General features: G+C 39.0%; 1 protein-coding gene across 5 annotated transcripts in view; it reads right to left on the reverse strand.

The window, feature by feature from the left end:
* Nucleotides 1-12,487, reverse strand: part of LOC124988255 (MHC class I polypeptide-related sequence B-like) — a 42,926-nt gene extending 30,439 nt beyond the window's left edge. For all 5 annotated transcript variants that reach the window (XR_007109398.1, XM_047557572.1, XM_047557571.1 and 2 more), the window contains exon 1: nucleotides 12,358-12,487. Coding sequence is in view for 4 of the 5 variants with exons in the window: in XM_047557572.1 (XP_047413528.1) it covers nucleotides 12,358-12,430 (73 nt within the window). In the remaining variant the exon portion in view is untranslated. The remainder of the gene's footprint in view (nucleotides 1-12,357) is intronic.
* Between the last annotated feature and the right edge of the window lie 5,362 nt (nucleotides 12,488-17,849).

The following is a 17,849-nucleotide window of genomic DNA, read 5'->3' on the forward strand; positions in this document are numbered from 1 at the left end:
CTAGGCACAGATGGCTCCCCACAGTGCACAATTATAATCCCAGTGTCTCAGGTGTCTGAGGCAGGAGGGTCCCAAGTTCAAAGGCTGACTCAGCTACTTAGTGAGGCCCTAAACAACTTAACAAGACCCTGTCTTAAACTTTTAAAGTAAGTTTTATAATGGTGGTGGTGATGGGGGAAGACTGTGCACTGCTTCCAAACCCTAGCCCACCTGAGACTTCACCCCACATGGACTTAATGCCTGTGCTTGACTCACCATCTGCCAACATGTTCAGAAGCTGGTACAGTCATCTTAGTTTATCCCCAAAGGGGAAGCCACCATCATTAGCTGGGGCAACTCCCATCCTGAGATGCCTGCTGGAGACTGGAAGCTCTTTGTCAGGTACCCTCTTGCATCAGGATACTGAAGATTGGAGGTTTGAATAGTAAATGACTGTTATACTGTAGATTTTTCATTTTTCATTTTTAATGTTTTTATTTTTCTCACTCTATTTTCCTTTTATTTACCTGTTTACTTAGAGTCTTTCTCCCTTTTCTCATGCTAACAACCAACTTCTTTTGATCCAGCTCTCACTCTTCCCATGATCTAGTACCTCTATATACTCACTTTTTATCCCATTAACAGTTACATCCAACACTCTTCCCTGTACCCTTTGTCCACCATTAGAAATTATAGATCTCATTACAAGTCTATTGGTTATATTGTAGATAATAATTGAACTCACCTTCTCTGTTTATTACAATACTGTTAATGTCTTTATAAAGGATATCTGGTTTAGGGCTGCATAGTGTATTTATTGGGTGCTACTAATATTGATCTCCCCCTAAAGGAGAGGTATTGGAAACCTGCAGAGTCACAAGAAGCCTACAGGGGGGAAAGCTGCAATGCCTCAGATCCTCACTGCTAGAAGGGAAGACACAGAAACAACATGAAAAAACAGGGGAAGAAAGCATTCCAAGAAGAATGTTAACCAAGCTGAGAAGATGGTAAGAAATCATGAACAGAATCTCCAATAATTATGGGATATCAGGAAAAGACCAAATTTAAGAATTATTGGGATTGACAAAGGCACAGAGATACACACCAAAGGAATAAACAACCTGTTAAAAAAATCAGAAAATTTCCTGAACCTGAAGAGTGAAATGGAAAATCAAATATAAGAGGCTTACAAAACACCAAATGCACAGAATAACAACAGATCCACACCAAGGCACATTATAATGAAAATGCTTAACATGCAAAATAAAGAGGATTTTAAAGGTTGTAAGAGAGAAGCATCAGATTACATATAGGGGGAAACCAATATGGCTATCAGCAGATTTCTCAGTTCAGACCCTAAAAGATAGAAAGGCCTGGAACAACATATTTCAAGTTCTGAAAGAACATGGATGCCAACAAAGAATCTTATACCCAGCAAAACTAACCTTTGGATTTGAAGACAAAATAAAATCCTTCCATGATGAACAAAAGTTAGAAGAATTTACAAATAGAAAGCCTGTACTACAGAACATTCTCAGCAAAATATTCCATGAGGAGGAAATGAAAAACAACAATGCAAGTCAGCAAAGGAGGAACTACTCTAAAGGAAAAGCTAATTCAAGGAGAAACCAAGTCAAGTTAAAAACCAAAAATAAGCTCAAATGGGAATACAAATCATATCTAAATAATAACACTGAATGTTAATGGCTTAACCTCATTAAACAAAAGACATAGACTGGCGGTTTGGATTAAAAAGAAAGACCCAACAATATGCTGCCTCCAAGAGACTCATCTCATAGAAAAAGATATCCACAGACTAAAGGTGAAAGGATGGGAAAGACATACCATGCACATGAATACAGTAAAAGAAACAGGCGTCTCCATTCTCATATCAGATAAAGTGGACTTCAAGCCTAAGTTTGTCAGAAGGGATAGAGAGGGACATTTCATACTGCTTAAGAGAAACATAAACCAGCAAGATAATGATTTTAAATATTTATGCCCCAAACAATGGAGCATGTATGTACATTAAACAAACCCTTCTCAATTTCAAGAATCAAATAGACCACAACACAATAATACTGGATGACTTTAACACACTGCTCTCACCATTGAATAGATCTTCCAAACAATAATCAAACAAAGAAACCATAGAATTCAATAATACAATCAATAATTTAGACTTCAAGGAAATATAAAGAGTATTTCATCCATCATCAAGAGAATACACTTTTTTATCAGCAGCACATGGATCCTTCTCTAAAATAGACCATATGTTATACCACAAAGCAACTCTTAGAAAATACAAAAAATAGAGATACTACCTTGTATTCTATCAGATCAAAATGTAATGAAATTAGAAATTGATGATAAAATAAAAACCAAAATTACTCCAACACCTGAAGACTAAATAATATACTATTGAATGATGCAATGATAACATCAGGGAGGAGATAAAAAAAATTCTTAGAGGTAAATGAGAACAATGATGCAAGATATCAAAATCTCTGGGACATGATGAAAGCAGTACTAAGTTCATTGCATTGAGCTCGTACATTAAAAGAATAAAAAGTCAACAACTAAATGACCTAACATTACATCTCAAAGTCCTAGAAAAAGAAGAACAGATCAACACCAAAAATAGAAGACAGGAAATAATTAAAGTCAGAGCTGAAATCAATGAAATTGAAACAAAAGAAACAAATGAAAAAATTTACAAAACAACAATTGGTTCTTTGAAAAAATAAAATTGATAAACCCTTAGCCACACTAATGAAGAGAAGGAGAGAGAAAACTCAAATTACTGATATTTGTGATAACAAAGGAAATATCACAACAGACAATAATATAATTAGAACCTACTTTGAAAATCTATACTTCAACAAAATAGAGAATATTGAAGACATTGACACATTTTTAGAAACATATGATCCTCCCAAACTGAATCAAGAGGACACACACAATTTAAACAGATCAATTTCAAGCAATGAAATAGAAGATGCCATCAAAAGCCTACCAACCAAGAAATGCCCAGGACCAGATGGATTCTCACCTGAGTTCCACAAGACCTTCAAAGAAGAACTCATTCTAAGACTCCTCAAAGTATTCCATGAAATACAAAAGGAGGGAACCCTTCCAAACTCATTCTATGAAGCTAGTATCACTCGGATACTAAAACGAGACAAAGATGCATCAAGGAAAGAAAACTTTAGACCAATATCTCTGATGAACATAGATGCAAAAATCCTTAAAAAAATTCTGGTCAATCACATACCAAAACATATTAAAAAGATAGTGCACTATAATCAAGTGCACTATGATCAAGTGGGTTTCATTCCAGGGATGAAAGGTTGGTTCAACATCTGGAAATCAATAAACATAATTCATCATATCAATAGACTTAAAGTTAAGAATCATATGATTATTTCAATAGATGCTGAGAAAGTGTTTGATAAAATACATCACCCCTTCATGCTCAAAACACTGGAAAAAATAGAGATAGTAGGAGTATACCTCAACATTGCAAAGGCTATCTATGCTAAACCCAAGGCTAATATCATTCTAAGTGGAGAAAAACTGAAAACATTCTCTCTAAAAACTGGGACAAGGAAGGGATGCCATCTTTCACCACTTCTATTCAATATTGTCCTTGAAACACTAGCCAGAGCAATCAGACAGACCAAAGAAATTAAAGGGATACAAATAGGAAAAGAAGAACTCAAACTATCACTATTTTCTGACAACGTGATTCTGTTTTTAAAGGAGCCAAAAAATTTCACCAGAAAACTTCTAGGACTAATACATAAATTCAGAAAAGTAGCAGAGTATAAAATCAACTTGCATAAATCAAATGCATTTCTATTCATAAATGATGAATACTCTGAAAGAGAAATTAGGAAAACCACTCCATTCATAATAGCCTCAAAAAAATACTTGGAAATCAATCTAACAAAAGAGGTGAAAGACCTCTACAATGAAAAGTACAGAACACTAAAGAAAGAAATTGAAGAAGACCTTAGAAGATGGAAAAATCTCCCATGTTCTTGGATAGGCAGAATTAACATTGTCAAAATGGTCATTCCACCAAAGGCACTATACAGATTCAATGCAATTCCAATTAAAATCCCAATGACAAACCTCATAGAAATAGAGGCAGCAATCATTAAATTCATTTGGAAGAATACGAGAACCAGAATAGCCAAAGCAAACCTTAGCAGGAAGAATGAAACAGAAGGTATAACAATACCAGACCTTAAACTACACTATAGAGCAATAGTAACAAAAACAGCATGGTATTGGCACCAAAATAGACAGGTAGACCAATGGTAAAGAATTGAAGGCACAGAGACATACCCACATAAGTCCAGTTATCTCATACTAGTCAAAGGTGCCAGAAACTTTCAATGGAGAAAAGATAGCCTCTTCACCAAATAGTGTTGGGAAAACTGGAAATCTGTATGTAGTAAAATGAAATTAAACCTCTCTCTCACCCTGCAGAAAACTCAACTCAAAATGGATCAAGGATCTAGGAATTAGACCAGAGACCCTTCATGTAATAGAAGAGAAAGTAGGTCAGAATCTTCATCATGTTGGCTTAGGACAAGACTTCCTTAACAAGACTCCTAAAGTGCAAGAAATGAAAGCCAGGTTCAATAAATGGGATGGATTCAAATTAAAAAGCTTTTTCTCAGCAAAGGATATAATCAATAATGTCAAAAGAGAGCTTATAGAGTGGTAGAAAATCTTTTCCACACATACTTCAGATAGAGAACTAATCTCAAAAATTTATAAAGAACTTACAAAACTTTATACCCAAAATACAAAGAACCCCATCAATAAATGGGCTAAGGAACTAAGACACTTTACAGAAAAAAATTTACAGGTGATTAACAAATATAAGAAAAAGTGTTCAACATCTCTAGTAATTAGATAAATGCAAATTAAAACAACTCTAAGATTTCATCTCACTCCAATTAGAATGGCTATTATCAGGAACATAAGCAATGATAAGTGTTGGTGTGGATGTGGGGAAAAGGCACACTTGTACATTGCTGGTGGAGTTGCAAATTGGTGCAGTCACTCTGGAAAGCAATATGGAGATTCCTCAGAAAACTTGGAATGAACCCACCTTTTGACCCAGTTATCCCACTCTTTGGTTTATACCCTAAGGACTTAAAATAAGCATAGTACAGTGATGCAGCCACATCAATGTTTATAGCAGCTCAATTCACAATAACTAGAACATGGAACCAACCTAGATGCCCTTCACCTGATGAATGGATAAAGAAAATGTGGTACATATACACAATGGAATATTATTCAGCCATAAAGAAGAATAAAATTATGGTATTTGCAGGTAAAGGAATGGAATTGGAGAATATCATACTAAGTGAAATAAGCCAATTCCAAAAAACCAAAGGCTGAATGTTTTCTCTGTAAGTGGATATTCATACAAAATGGGGGTGGGGGTTGGGGAGTAAGAGAAGAATGGAGGAACTTTGGATTATGTAGAGGGAAATGAGAGGGAGGAGGGGTCAGGGATAGGAAAGATGGTGGATTGAGACAGATATCATTACCCTATGTACATGTATAATTACAGAAATGGTATGACTCTACATCATGTACAACCATAGAAACGAAAAGCTGTACCACATTTGAGTACAATGAAACAAATTTCTGTCTGTAAAAATAAAAAATAAATAAAAAATAAAAAATAAAACTGGGGAGTTAGGTGTTACTCAGTAGTTAGGCACCCCTGGTTTCAATACCTGGTACCAAAAAAACAAAAAACAAAAAACAAAAAACATAGGCTTCACGTACAGTGGAAAATGCTTAGAATTCCAGCAGCTTTGGGGGCTGCAGCAGGAGAATCCTAAGTTCAAAGCCATTTTCAACAACTTAGTGAGACCTGAAGCAACTAGTGAGATCCTGTCTCAAATAAAAAAAAATAAAAAAGGGCTAGGGATGTGGTTGAGTGGTTAAGCATCCCTGGGTTCAATCCCTGATAATAACAACATCATCACTGAATGGCAGAATGGATTATAAAACAAGACTCAATTATATATTGTTTGCATGAGGTTCATCTTACAGGCAAGGATGCCCACGGGTTGAAAGTGAAAGGATAGAAATGGATATACCATGCAAATGGGAGTCCCTAAACAAGCATGGGGCAGACTTTGAGCCAAAATTAATCAGAAGAGACAAGGTCACTTCATACTGGTAAAGGGAGTGATTCAAAAAGAAGATACACCTGTAATAATTATTTAAAACCTCAAAGTTGGTATACCTAATTATATAAAACAGACATGCCTCAAATTGAAGACTCAGGCCCAAGTAAAACAATACTGGATGATTTCAATACATGTCTCTCACTACTAGATACGTCATATAGACATGAACTAAGTAAATTATTTGGACCTAAAAATATCATACGTCAAATGGATTTAACATACATATAGACAATATTTTATCCAACGATAGGGACTACATTTTCTTCTTGGTTGGTCTTGGACTCTTCCCCCAAACAGACCGTATTTCAGGTCACAATTAAAAAATTTAAAAATGACATAATCCTTGGCATCTTATCTGATCATAAAGGAATGAAATTAGAAATCAACACCAAAAAATACCTACAGAAATTAGAAACACATAGAGAGAACAATACACTTTTGAATGATGAATAAGTGATAGAAGAAAACAGAGGAGAAGTTTAAAAATTGTTAATCTCAAATGAGAACAGTGATACAACATGCCAGAATCTCTGGGACACTATGAACATAGTTCTAAGAGAAAACTTTATGAGTACCTATGTTAGAAAATCAGAAAGTTGTCAAGTAAACAATCTAAGGATGCATCTCAAGACCCTTGAACAAGAACAAACCAATTCCAAAGCCAGCAGAAGACAGTAAATAATTAAGATCAGAGGTAATTGATTAAATAGAGAATATAAAAACAATACAAAGAATTGATGAAATTAAGAGTGGGTTATTTGAAAACATACAAAATATTGAGAAGCCCTAAGCCAAACTAATCAAAAGAAAAAGAGAGAAGCCTAAATTAATAAAACTAGGAATGAAAGAGAGAAATCACCATATATAAGTCCAGAGGACTATTTGTGGTTTTTGGAAAACTTACACTCCAATAAATTGGAAAACCTCAGAGAAATGGATATATTTCTAGAACCATATAACCTTCCAAAATTGAATTAAGACCAATAGTAATGAGATAGAAGCAGTAATTAAAAGCCATCTGTTATGGTTTAGATATGAGATATCCCACAAAACTCATGGGTGAGACAATGTAAGAATTTTCAGAGGTTAAATAATGAGATTATGAGAGTTATAACCCAATAGTGGATTAATCCACTGACATGAATTAGCTAGGCAGGAACTGTAGGCAGTTAGTGTGAAGCTGGAGGAGATAGGTCACTGAGGGTGTGCCTTTAGGGTTTATATTTTGTCCCTGGTTAGGCAAGCTGTCTTTCTTGCTTCCTAATTGCTATTTATGCTTTCCTCCTCCATGTCCTTCTGTTATGGTGTTCTGCCTCACCTAGAGCCCCAAACAAAGGAGTTGGCCATATATAGACTGAGACTTCTGAAATCATGAGTGCCAAATAATCTTTAACTCTCTGAAATTGTTCTTGTTAGGTCTGTTGGCCATGGTGATGAAAAAAAATGATTAAAACATCATCTAACAAAGAAAAGTCCAGGACCACATGGGATTCTCAGCTGAATTTACCAGAACTTTAAAGAACTAATGCCAATGCTCCTCAAGTTATTCCATGAAACAGAAAGGAATAGAACACTTCCAAATTCGTTCTATGAAGCCAGTATTACCCTCCTACCAAAACCTGAAAAAGACACATCAAGGAAAGAAGACGATAGACCAATATCTCTAATGAACCTAGTTGCAAAAATCCTTAATAAAATATTAGCAAATCATGTTCAACAACATATTAAGAAGACTATACATCTTGACTAAGAAGGTTTTATGCCACAGATGAAAGAATGGTTTAACATTCACAAAGCAACACATTGCATAAATAAATAGAGTGAAGAACAAAAATCACATACTCTTCTCTACAATGAAAACTATAGAACAGTGAAGAAAGAAATTGAAGAAGACACAAAAGATGGAAAGATCTCCTATGTTCACAGATAGGCAGAATTAATATGGTTAAAATGGCCATAGAACCAAAGGCAATATACAGATTCAATGCAAACTCCATCAAAATACCAATGACATTTTTCACAGAACTAGAAAAATAGTCCTAAAATGCATTTGGAAGAATAAAATACCAAATAGTCAAATCAATTCTAAGTAAAAAGCAATGCTGGAAACATCACGGTATCTGACTTCAAACTATACTATAGAGTTATAGTAATGAAAACTTCATGGTAGTTGGCATAAAAACAGACACATAGCCCAATGGTACAGAATAGGAGACACACATACAAACCCACACAGAGACAGTCATCTGATCCTTGATAAAGGTGCCAAAAACATACACTGAAGGAAAAAATAGCCTTTTAAACAAATGGTTCTGGGAAAACAGGTTATCCATTTGTGTAAGAATGAGACTAGACCTTTATCTCTCACCCTACGAAAGCCAATTCAAAATGAATCAAAGACCTAGCAGTTGGAACGGAAGCTAGAATAACACTGAGGTTCAACATTCCAACATACAGGTATAGTTATGACTTTTTAGTAGGACCCTTAAATCTCAGAAAATGATGCTAAAAGTTAATAAATGGATGGCATAAGATTAAAAAGCTTCTGCACAGTAAAGAAAACAAGAATGTAAAAGAGAACGGACAGAATGAAGATCATCTTTGCTAGCTACCCTTCTGACAGAGGATTAATATCTAGAATATATAAAGAATTCAAAAAACTTAACATGATTAAGACACATGATCCAATTAATAAACAGGTAAATGAACTAAACAGACACTTCTCAAAAGAAGGAATACGATAACCAACAAATACATGAAAATGTCATTAGCAATTAGGCAAATGCCAAATCAAAACTAAACTGAGATTTCATCTCACTCCAGTATGCATGGCAGCATCATGAATTCAAAAAATAATAAAAGTTGGAGAGGATGTGAAGAAAAAAACAACACTTTTACACAGCTGTTGGGATTGTAAATTAGTACAACCACTATGGAAATCAGTATGAAAGTTATTCAGCAGACTAGGAATGGAAACCACTACCCAGTTACACCACTCTTTGGTATTTATCCTGAAGAGCTAAGGTCATCATGCTAGAGTGGTAGGTGCATACCCATGATTACAGCAGCATAATTCATAACAGCTAAAGTATGGTACCAGTCTATATTTCAGTCAGTGGATGAATGGATAAAGAAAATACAGTATAGATAGTCAATGGAGTTTTATTGAGACATAAGGAAGAGTGAAATAATTCCATTTTCAGGAAAATGGATGGAACCTGACAACATTATGTTAAGCCAAAAAAGTCAAACTGAGAAAGTCAAAGGTTATGTGTTTTCTCTCTTTTGTGAAAGTTAGAGAAGAAATACCAAAAGAAAGGGGGGAGGTCTGATGAAAATCAAAGGGAGATCAGTAGAGTAGAGGAAAGAAACCAGGGGAGGGAGGAGGAGATGGAAAGGGGAAATACTGGGAAATGATATTAGACAATTATATTGTGTATATGTACGAATATTTAACAACAAATCCCGTCATAGGTACGACTATCATGCACCAATAAAAAATATAGAAAATGAAAAATGGGCAAGTGCCAGGCACTAGGGTGAATGCCTGTAATCCCAGCTACCTGGGAGCCTAAGTCAGGCAGACTGCAAGTTCCAGACCAGCTTCAGCAGCTTAATGGAACCTCTTCTTGAAATAAAATTTAAAAAGGGCTGGGGAAGTAGCTCAGTGGTACAGTGTCCCTGGGTTATATCCCCAGTACAACACACAACACACACACACACACACACACACACACACACACACACACATTCACACACAGATGGGCAGAGAACTTGAATAGATATACCTCAAAAAACACAAAATGATCAACAGATATGTGAATAAATGCAAATGCAAGTGCAAATTAAAACCACAATGAGATATCTCCCCACAACTCTTATATTGGATGTTGTCAACATAAAAATAGGAAGTGTTGGCAAGGATGTGAAGAAATGGAACACTTACTAACGTAATTTAGTAGAAACGTTTTGGAAAACAGTATGGACATTCCTTTAAAAACTAATAGAATGACTATATGGTCCAAAAATCCCACTCCTGCATATACACCAAAGGAATGGAAATCAGGATGCTGAAGAGATATCTGTACTCCATGTTCATTGCAGCATTAGTCATAATAGTCAATATATAGAAAAAATTTAAGTGTCCATCAATGGATGAATGGATCTAAAAACTGTGACATAAATCAGTCATGGTGACACACACCTATAATCCTCGTTACTGAGAAGACTGAGGCAGGAGCATTCCTTGAGCCAAGAAGTTTAAGGCCAGCCTGGGCAACATAGCAGACCCATCTCCAAAATAAAACACAATAAAAAACACAAGAACAACACACTGTGGCAAATACACACTAAGAATACTTGTCAATCTTAACAACAACAACAACGAAAAGGTAATTAGGACTAAGGATGAAGCTCAGGCATAGTGGGATTGTCTAGTAGACACAAGACCCTGAGATCAATCCCTAGTATATTTTTTAAAAAAAGGACCCTAAACCCCAGGAAATTGTGTCATTTGTGACAATATAGATAAATCTAGAGGACATTGTTAGAATAAAACAGACACAAAAATGATCTCACTTATATGTGGACTATATATAAGAAAAAAAACTCATAGAGAAATGAGAATATTGGTTACCAGAGGCTGGGACTGGGGTGTGTATAGCGTGATGCTAATTAGCACAGGTGGAGAGTAGATAGAAGAGGGAAGGCACTTTTCAAGGGGTACAAAGTTTCAATTAGATAGGAGGAATAATTTCTGTGCCATTCTATAGCACAGCAAGATGACTACAGTAAATAATAATGTAGTGTACATTGCCAAATAGCCAAAAGAGCATTTTAAATGATCTGATCACAAGGAAATGATGACTATTTGAGGTGATGAATATGTTAATTACTCTGAACTGATCATTCTAAAATATATATATGCATCAAAACATCAAATTGCATCCCATAGTTATATACAACTGTGTTAACTAAAAGGAAAAAAACTTGAAGAAACCAGTCCAATTATAAATAATTTTTTTAAAAAAACAGGAAAGTTTAGGCATGGGAAGCAGGGGCATTGTTGCGAGAAGCATTGGGTACAACTCCTTCTAGGTAAGGACACAGGAAAGGAGGAAGGACCTGCAGTGGGGAAGGAGGGGGTGTGAGGTGCAGACACCTTAGAAATAGATCGGAGAACTGCAGGCAGGAGAGGAGAGCAGGGAAAAGGGAGGGCAACAGGACAGAGAGGGTGGGGTGTGTGCAACAGGTAGCTGAGGCACCGAAAGATCTGGTGTGTGAACATAGCATATTAAATAATTAGAGTTCTTGGGGCTGGGGAGATAGCTCAGTCGGTAGAGTGCTTACCTTGTAAGCACAAGGCCCTGGGTTCCTGGGTTCAATCCCCAGCACCCCCCCCCCAAAAAAAAAAAAAAGCATAGCATATTAAATAATTAGAGTTCTTATTAGAGTGAGGGAGAAGGTGCAGGAGGGGAGAGGAATCCCGGGGAAAAGGAGACCAGCGGAGCTTGAGGGTGGAGATGAGAGAAGTCTCAAGAATCTCTTGACCCAGAGGTCCTTAGCTTCTAACCTCCCTCGGTCTGAGTGTTTGCAGGGGGCAGCCACAGTGCCACAGCCACAGAAGGGCAGTGGGCGCCTGGGATCTCCCTACCAGCTCCTGGCAGGAAGAAAGGAAGACCCCTAACTCCAGGTACTCAGGACTCCCGTGAGCTCGGCTGAGAACACCCAGCCAACTCCTAGGAGAGGACAGGGATTCCGGGGCCTGAAAACCTGTTCCCCTCACTGGTGGGAAGTGGTCCCACGAAAGGCTCCAAGGGTCCTTGAATTTCGTTCAAAGGAGCAAAGCAGGAGGCAGCCCCTGGGGAACCAGGGACATCCAAAGAACCAGGATGTTCGAAAAGGAAGAGAAAGGCTCAGAGGGGAGGGAGGGAAGCAAGGTGCGGCACAGATTCAGATGCGGGAGTTGGTGGCGGGGAGCGCCCTGAAGAGCGGAGTTGAGATTTTGTGTCAAACGGGTCGCGACCAGCCCCGCCTCTCCCCGCCACCCCGGAGCTGGTCAAGCCTGGTAGAGGTTCCTAGGAAACTACCGACAGCCAGGGATTCACCTTACGTCTCCCATTATGAAAACCACAAGGAGCCCACTCACCAACGGCGGCACCCACAGCGCCGGCCAGGAGCAGCATAGTATGGGTCAGTTCCAAAGCCAGAGAGTTTGTCATTCTCCAAGCTGATCAGCAGGGGCTGCCTGAGAGTCCATCTGCAAGGCGCATGTGGAATTTAGCTGTCACGGGGTGTTGCTCAATAAGCACTCACCCAATGAGGACAGATGTCTGACTCTGGATCAATCAGGAGCCGAGAGGGAGGAGCTACGCTTAAAATAGAACTTCCCTGCCAGCACAGGACCAAGGGTAAACTATTCCAAAGACACTGGGAAATATCCACCGGGTCTCACCAACCTCAATGTCCAGAAAAGCGCCTGTAATTTAGGATTCCCCAGGTAGGTTAGAGCGCAGATAAGGGTAGCTAGGTGAATGCTGTGGAATTCTGAGGAACTGCCATAGCCCAACCTTAGAAGCACTGCCACGTCATTGGGAACCTAGTTGACTCCCTGCCCACAGAGAAGCATGGGTCTCTACAAGCTTCTGTAGTACCACACCCCATATGACTGGCTCTAGCTTGTTCCTTGAATGGCACACTTCCAGAACAGCCAAGCCTTGTTACTCTCCCAGCACACTGCCCTCAATCAAATACAGCCTTGCTGGCAATGTCACCAGTAACCAGATTACAACACCACTTTGCAGATTGCAGCCACCTCTGCTCTCAGAAACACAGTCTGCACTAAAATCACTCAGGCTCCAAACTCCCTTAGACATTTCGGTCTTTTTAATCTGCTCCTTCTCCTGACATTGACTCCATGATCCAGCCAGGTCTCTTTTCCTCTGGCCACATCCTGTAACTGCCCTAGCTCTCCCAGGGCAACTCAGGAGCCCTATCGGGTTGCTCCCTATGGGCCAAACCCACACCAACCAGACTCACTATGCCTTAGGGCATCTGCATCTCTGGGTCTATGTGACTCTTAAATCAGACAGGTCTATAAGGGCACTCTACACCCCTTCCACCATTACAGACCTTGCCCCTTCCCTGGCTCTCTTAACAACATTACCACCCTTGCTCACTTTTAATTGATCTTTCCCTGCCTCTCTGGCTTCCCCAGTCAGTTCCTGCAACTCTTTTTTAATCCCACAGTCACTACCTTGGTCCAGGCTTTCATATAATTTTATCCTAGAATACTGCAAACCTTTTTCCTAAACACTGTGCCTATCCCCTGTCATTACCATAATGGTCCAAGTAACCTATTTGGCCCATCTGATGACTTAAATATAGAATGCCTCTACTTTCCCAACAAAGCCCACAGCTGTCACAATCTACTATCTAGCATCACCCTTCCCCCATTTCCTGATGGTATCTCCTCTAGGCTGAGGTCAAAGCAGATTCTCCTGGTCTCCTTACCCTGTCTGAACAGGATGCTACTGCTAAACAATCTCCCTTGGGACTGCTTCTGCCTCTGCCTTCCAACCATCAGTTCTCTTCTCATCCTTAAAATAATCCCATGAAGATAATGGTACAGCCTCTTGGTTATGCCAAAAACCACTGAGTTGCATACTTTAAAAGTGTGACTTATGTAAATGAATTAAACCTGAAAGCTCCTTCTGCTGGAAGCTTTGCTTTGTCCCCAGCATGCATCTCTTGGTCTTTGGAACACAGAGTCAATTGTTCTCTAACTTGCCTGTCTCCAGGAGAACCACCTGGAGAGTCCATAATATCCTTGTGCCAAGGCCACAGTCAACACCTATTGAACAAGTAAAGCTAGGTAAGAACTAGGCCTCGGTGTCTTTTAAAGCTCCCTAGGTGCTCCTTAGGTGCTCTCTAGGTGTTGCATAGGTAAGTTTTAGAACCAGGGTTGGTGTTCTTATGAAGGCACAGTTGTACCTTACCTTGAACCCATCTTACCATCTGTGATATCCCCCAGTGGACCACAGACCATTCCAGGATCAGAAACTGTTCATTTCATCTTTGTCTTCTCTAAAAATACCTTTGAATGATGAACTGTACCTATCCTTACTAACTGTTTCCTAAGGCCCCGGCCTATATCTTTTCTGTTTTGGCAAGTTCTTTGGAAACTTTATTTCCTTTTCATTAATTATTTTGACTATGATACTTTTGTTTTAGAACAGAAGGAATTAGGGTCCAATCTCCTTACTGAGAGATTGTCTTCATTAGTGAAGATCACAAGGGTGGTGGTGTTGCGCCATAGGAGAGGGAACAGAGCTCTCCTGAGAGATGATCCCAATCCCTTTCCTCCCTGTTGTCTATCACCCTTCCAGGACTTCTTAGGTGGAGCATCCCTAGCAAACTGCCATTCTGGTCATCCTCCCCTCCGCCCAAGACTTAACTACTTCAATAATTACATGCTAGGCTTGTTCCAGAACATTTACTTATGAATGCAAGGAGAGAAGCCTCACAGGAGGCCTGCCGGTCTTAGACTCAGGATGTGGTGCTCTGACAGGATCAAGACCTGGCTACCCCTTCTCCACCAGCCCCCCAGGTAGTCTTCTGTGCAAAGTACTTCTGCACCTCCCTTCCCTGCAAAGTGCCTTCTGCTCTATAAACCACCATTTCTCCCTCCACTCACCCCAATTGATCCTTGGACTCACAAGAATATGGTGGGGCTTTCTCCTGCTGACCTTGGGTGCCACTGCTGAGTCCTGGAACAGAAACAGAAACTGCCCAGTTCTGTCTATGCATAATCCAGGACAGGGTCCCTTGCCCATAGTTGTGCTCAGTTTGAAGTTTGTGTGACTGGACTTCCTGGGATTGCTGAAGATCACCTGTCACCCCCATTCTGGCCTAAAGAAAAACTGTTGATGATACAAAGCAGATTGAAGGTGCTAACGGGCACCTGGAGATGGAGGAGCTGCATCTGGGTTTCAGGTTCCTGGGAGGCTGCTTCTTGTATCTACTCCTGGGGGCTGTGAGAATGCAGACCCCACGACTGACCGACATCTGAGGTCCGAAGCGAGCTGTGGAGTCTGACACACTTCAACCAGCATCCCCCTGGATTGTGGCAGGTTGCTGAAAAGCTTCTTGCAGACCCCCACCCCACCCGCAGTACTTGTGGACCTGCCTTTGAATTCTAGGATCAGAAAACACTTCCTACTGCTAGTGTCCCACTAGGAAGGGAAGTGCACGATTGCAAGAAAAGACAGATGGAAAGAAAAGCAGTGACTGCTTCCAAGAAACATCCTCTGAATGACCCATCCCTGCAGTGTGGATCCTAATTCAGACCCTGGTGGTGATCTCCAGACAAGATTGAAGTGACTTTCACTGAAATCATGCAGGAAATCCTGGTGAGGAGCTCTGCCTTGTGTTCCCCTTTACCTTGACCTGTCCCAGGTGAACTCAGTGGTGTGTTGGCAACCAGACTTCAATAAACTGGGGATGAAATGGAACGGAGAGAGTGGAGAAGAGCAGGTTCTGGAGCTATGGGTGGAAAGATGAGGAAAGGAGCCAAGAGAGGAAGAAAAAGGAAAAAAGGGAGGGAAAGGGAATAAAAATACGAGAAGCAAGGACAGAACAGGAAGGAGAAAGAGATGCAGAAATGTGAGTGGGGGAGGGTCCTGCAGGACCAGCCTCTCCTGCCTTCCCCCAGGACTGGGCTCTGAGGTCCACATGGACCCTCTTAGGACTCCAGAGTAGGATGCAGAGCCTTAGCCTTAGAGACCCTACAACACCTACCACAGAAATTACTGCAGCATTTCTTTCTTTCTTTCTTTCTTTCTTTCTTTCTTTCTTTGTGGTGCTGGGGATTGAACCCAGGGCCTTGTGCTTGCAAGGCAAGCACTCTACCAACTGAGCTATCTCCCCAGCCCTCCTCTATTTATTATATTAAAAAAAAAAACTATATCAAGTCAAAATGAAAGGTAAGGGCAACAGAGTTCTGTTTTTTCCCCCATGATTCCAAGAATTTTTATTATGATTCCAAGAATTTTTTAAAATATCATATTTGAAATGTATTTATTTGGGGGCTCAGACCACAGCTGAGTGGTATTGTACCTGCATATAGCCTGCTTAGCCTGAATCAGGCCGTGAGGTCAATCCTCAGCTTCCCCAAAACAAATGACAACAAAGAAAATCAAACAAAAACAAAAATAAACTCAGAAAGTATGTGTTTCAAGAACACAGACTTTTCCTACTGTTAAGATCATGTATCTACCAACATTCTTTGTGTCAGATCTTGTTCCACATATTTTTAAAAATTAAATTAAATTCTGATATGAATAATAAAAATAACCATTGAGTTTTGATTTAGGATCTGATGTCATTGAAATTCAATAAGTGAATAAAAAATAAATGATTAAAAATACTACACTATATTTTTTCTTTCTTGACATGTAAATAGCCAGATCTGGAAGTGGGTCTCATTGGTAACATATCACAGCAGCAAAGAGTGCAATGGATGTGTTGAGCTCCCTGCTCTACTGTGTGAGAGATGCAAACATCTGTGAATTTAGTGATCAAAGTAGGAGATATGGCTCCTACTACCCTAGTTTTCTGTTTGTGCTCATAATGGAAGAATATGCTAATTTTTAGAAAGTAGACATGTATTCTGTTATTTTTTAGCTTTTAGCCTTTATCTTGTGTCATCTTTTGTTAACATTTTGCCACAACTGTTGTCTTTTTCCCACCCCTACATAAACACACAGCCGTTATTGGGATCGCTGCACCTTTGGAAAATAAATTGCAAATATCATGACTCTATACCTAGAGATATGTCCAAGTTTATCTCTTAAGAACATGGCTTTGTTTTATTTTCTTTGTACATCACCAAAGTACATCAAAACACTAGAAAAAATAGGGAGAGTAGGAACATACCTCAACATTGTAAAGCCTATCTAATCACAGCCAACATCATTCTAAATGGAGAAAAACTGAAAGCATTCCCTCTAAAAACTGGAAAAAAGCAGGGATGCCCTCTTTCACCACTTCTATTCAACATTGTCCTTGAAACACTAGCCAGAGCAATTAGACAAACCAAAGAAATTAAAGGGATACTAATAGAAAAGAAGAACTCAAGCTGTCACCATTTGCTTACAAATGATACTATATTGAGAGAATCCGAAAAACTCCACCAGAAAACTTCTAGAACTAATAAATGAATTCAGCAAAGTAGGAGGATATAAAATCAATACACATAAATCTAATGCATTTCTATTCATAAGTGATGAATCCTCTGAAAGAAAAATTAGGAAAACTATTCCATTCACAATAGCCTAAAAAAATATTTGGGAATTAATCTAACAAAAGAGGTGAAAGACCTCTACAATGAAAACTACACACTAAAGAAAGAAATTAACAAAAACCTTAGAAGATGGTAAGATCTTCCATGTTCTTGCATAGGCAGAATTAATACTGTCAAAATGACTATACTATCAAAGGTGCTATACAGATCCAATGCAATTCCAATGAAAATCCCAATGATGTCCCTCATAGAAATCATGAACTTCATCTGGAAGAATAAGAGACCTTGAATAGCAAAGCAATCTTGAGGAGGAAGAGTGAAGCAGGAGGTATCACAAT

This window comes from Sciurus carolinensis, chromosome 7, assembly GCF_902686445.1.
Source record: "Sciurus carolinensis chromosome 7, mSciCar1.2, whole genome shotgun sequence".
Classification (NCBI taxonomy): domain Eukaryota; kingdom Metazoa; phylum Chordata; class Mammalia; order Rodentia; family Sciuridae; genus Sciurus; species Sciurus carolinensis.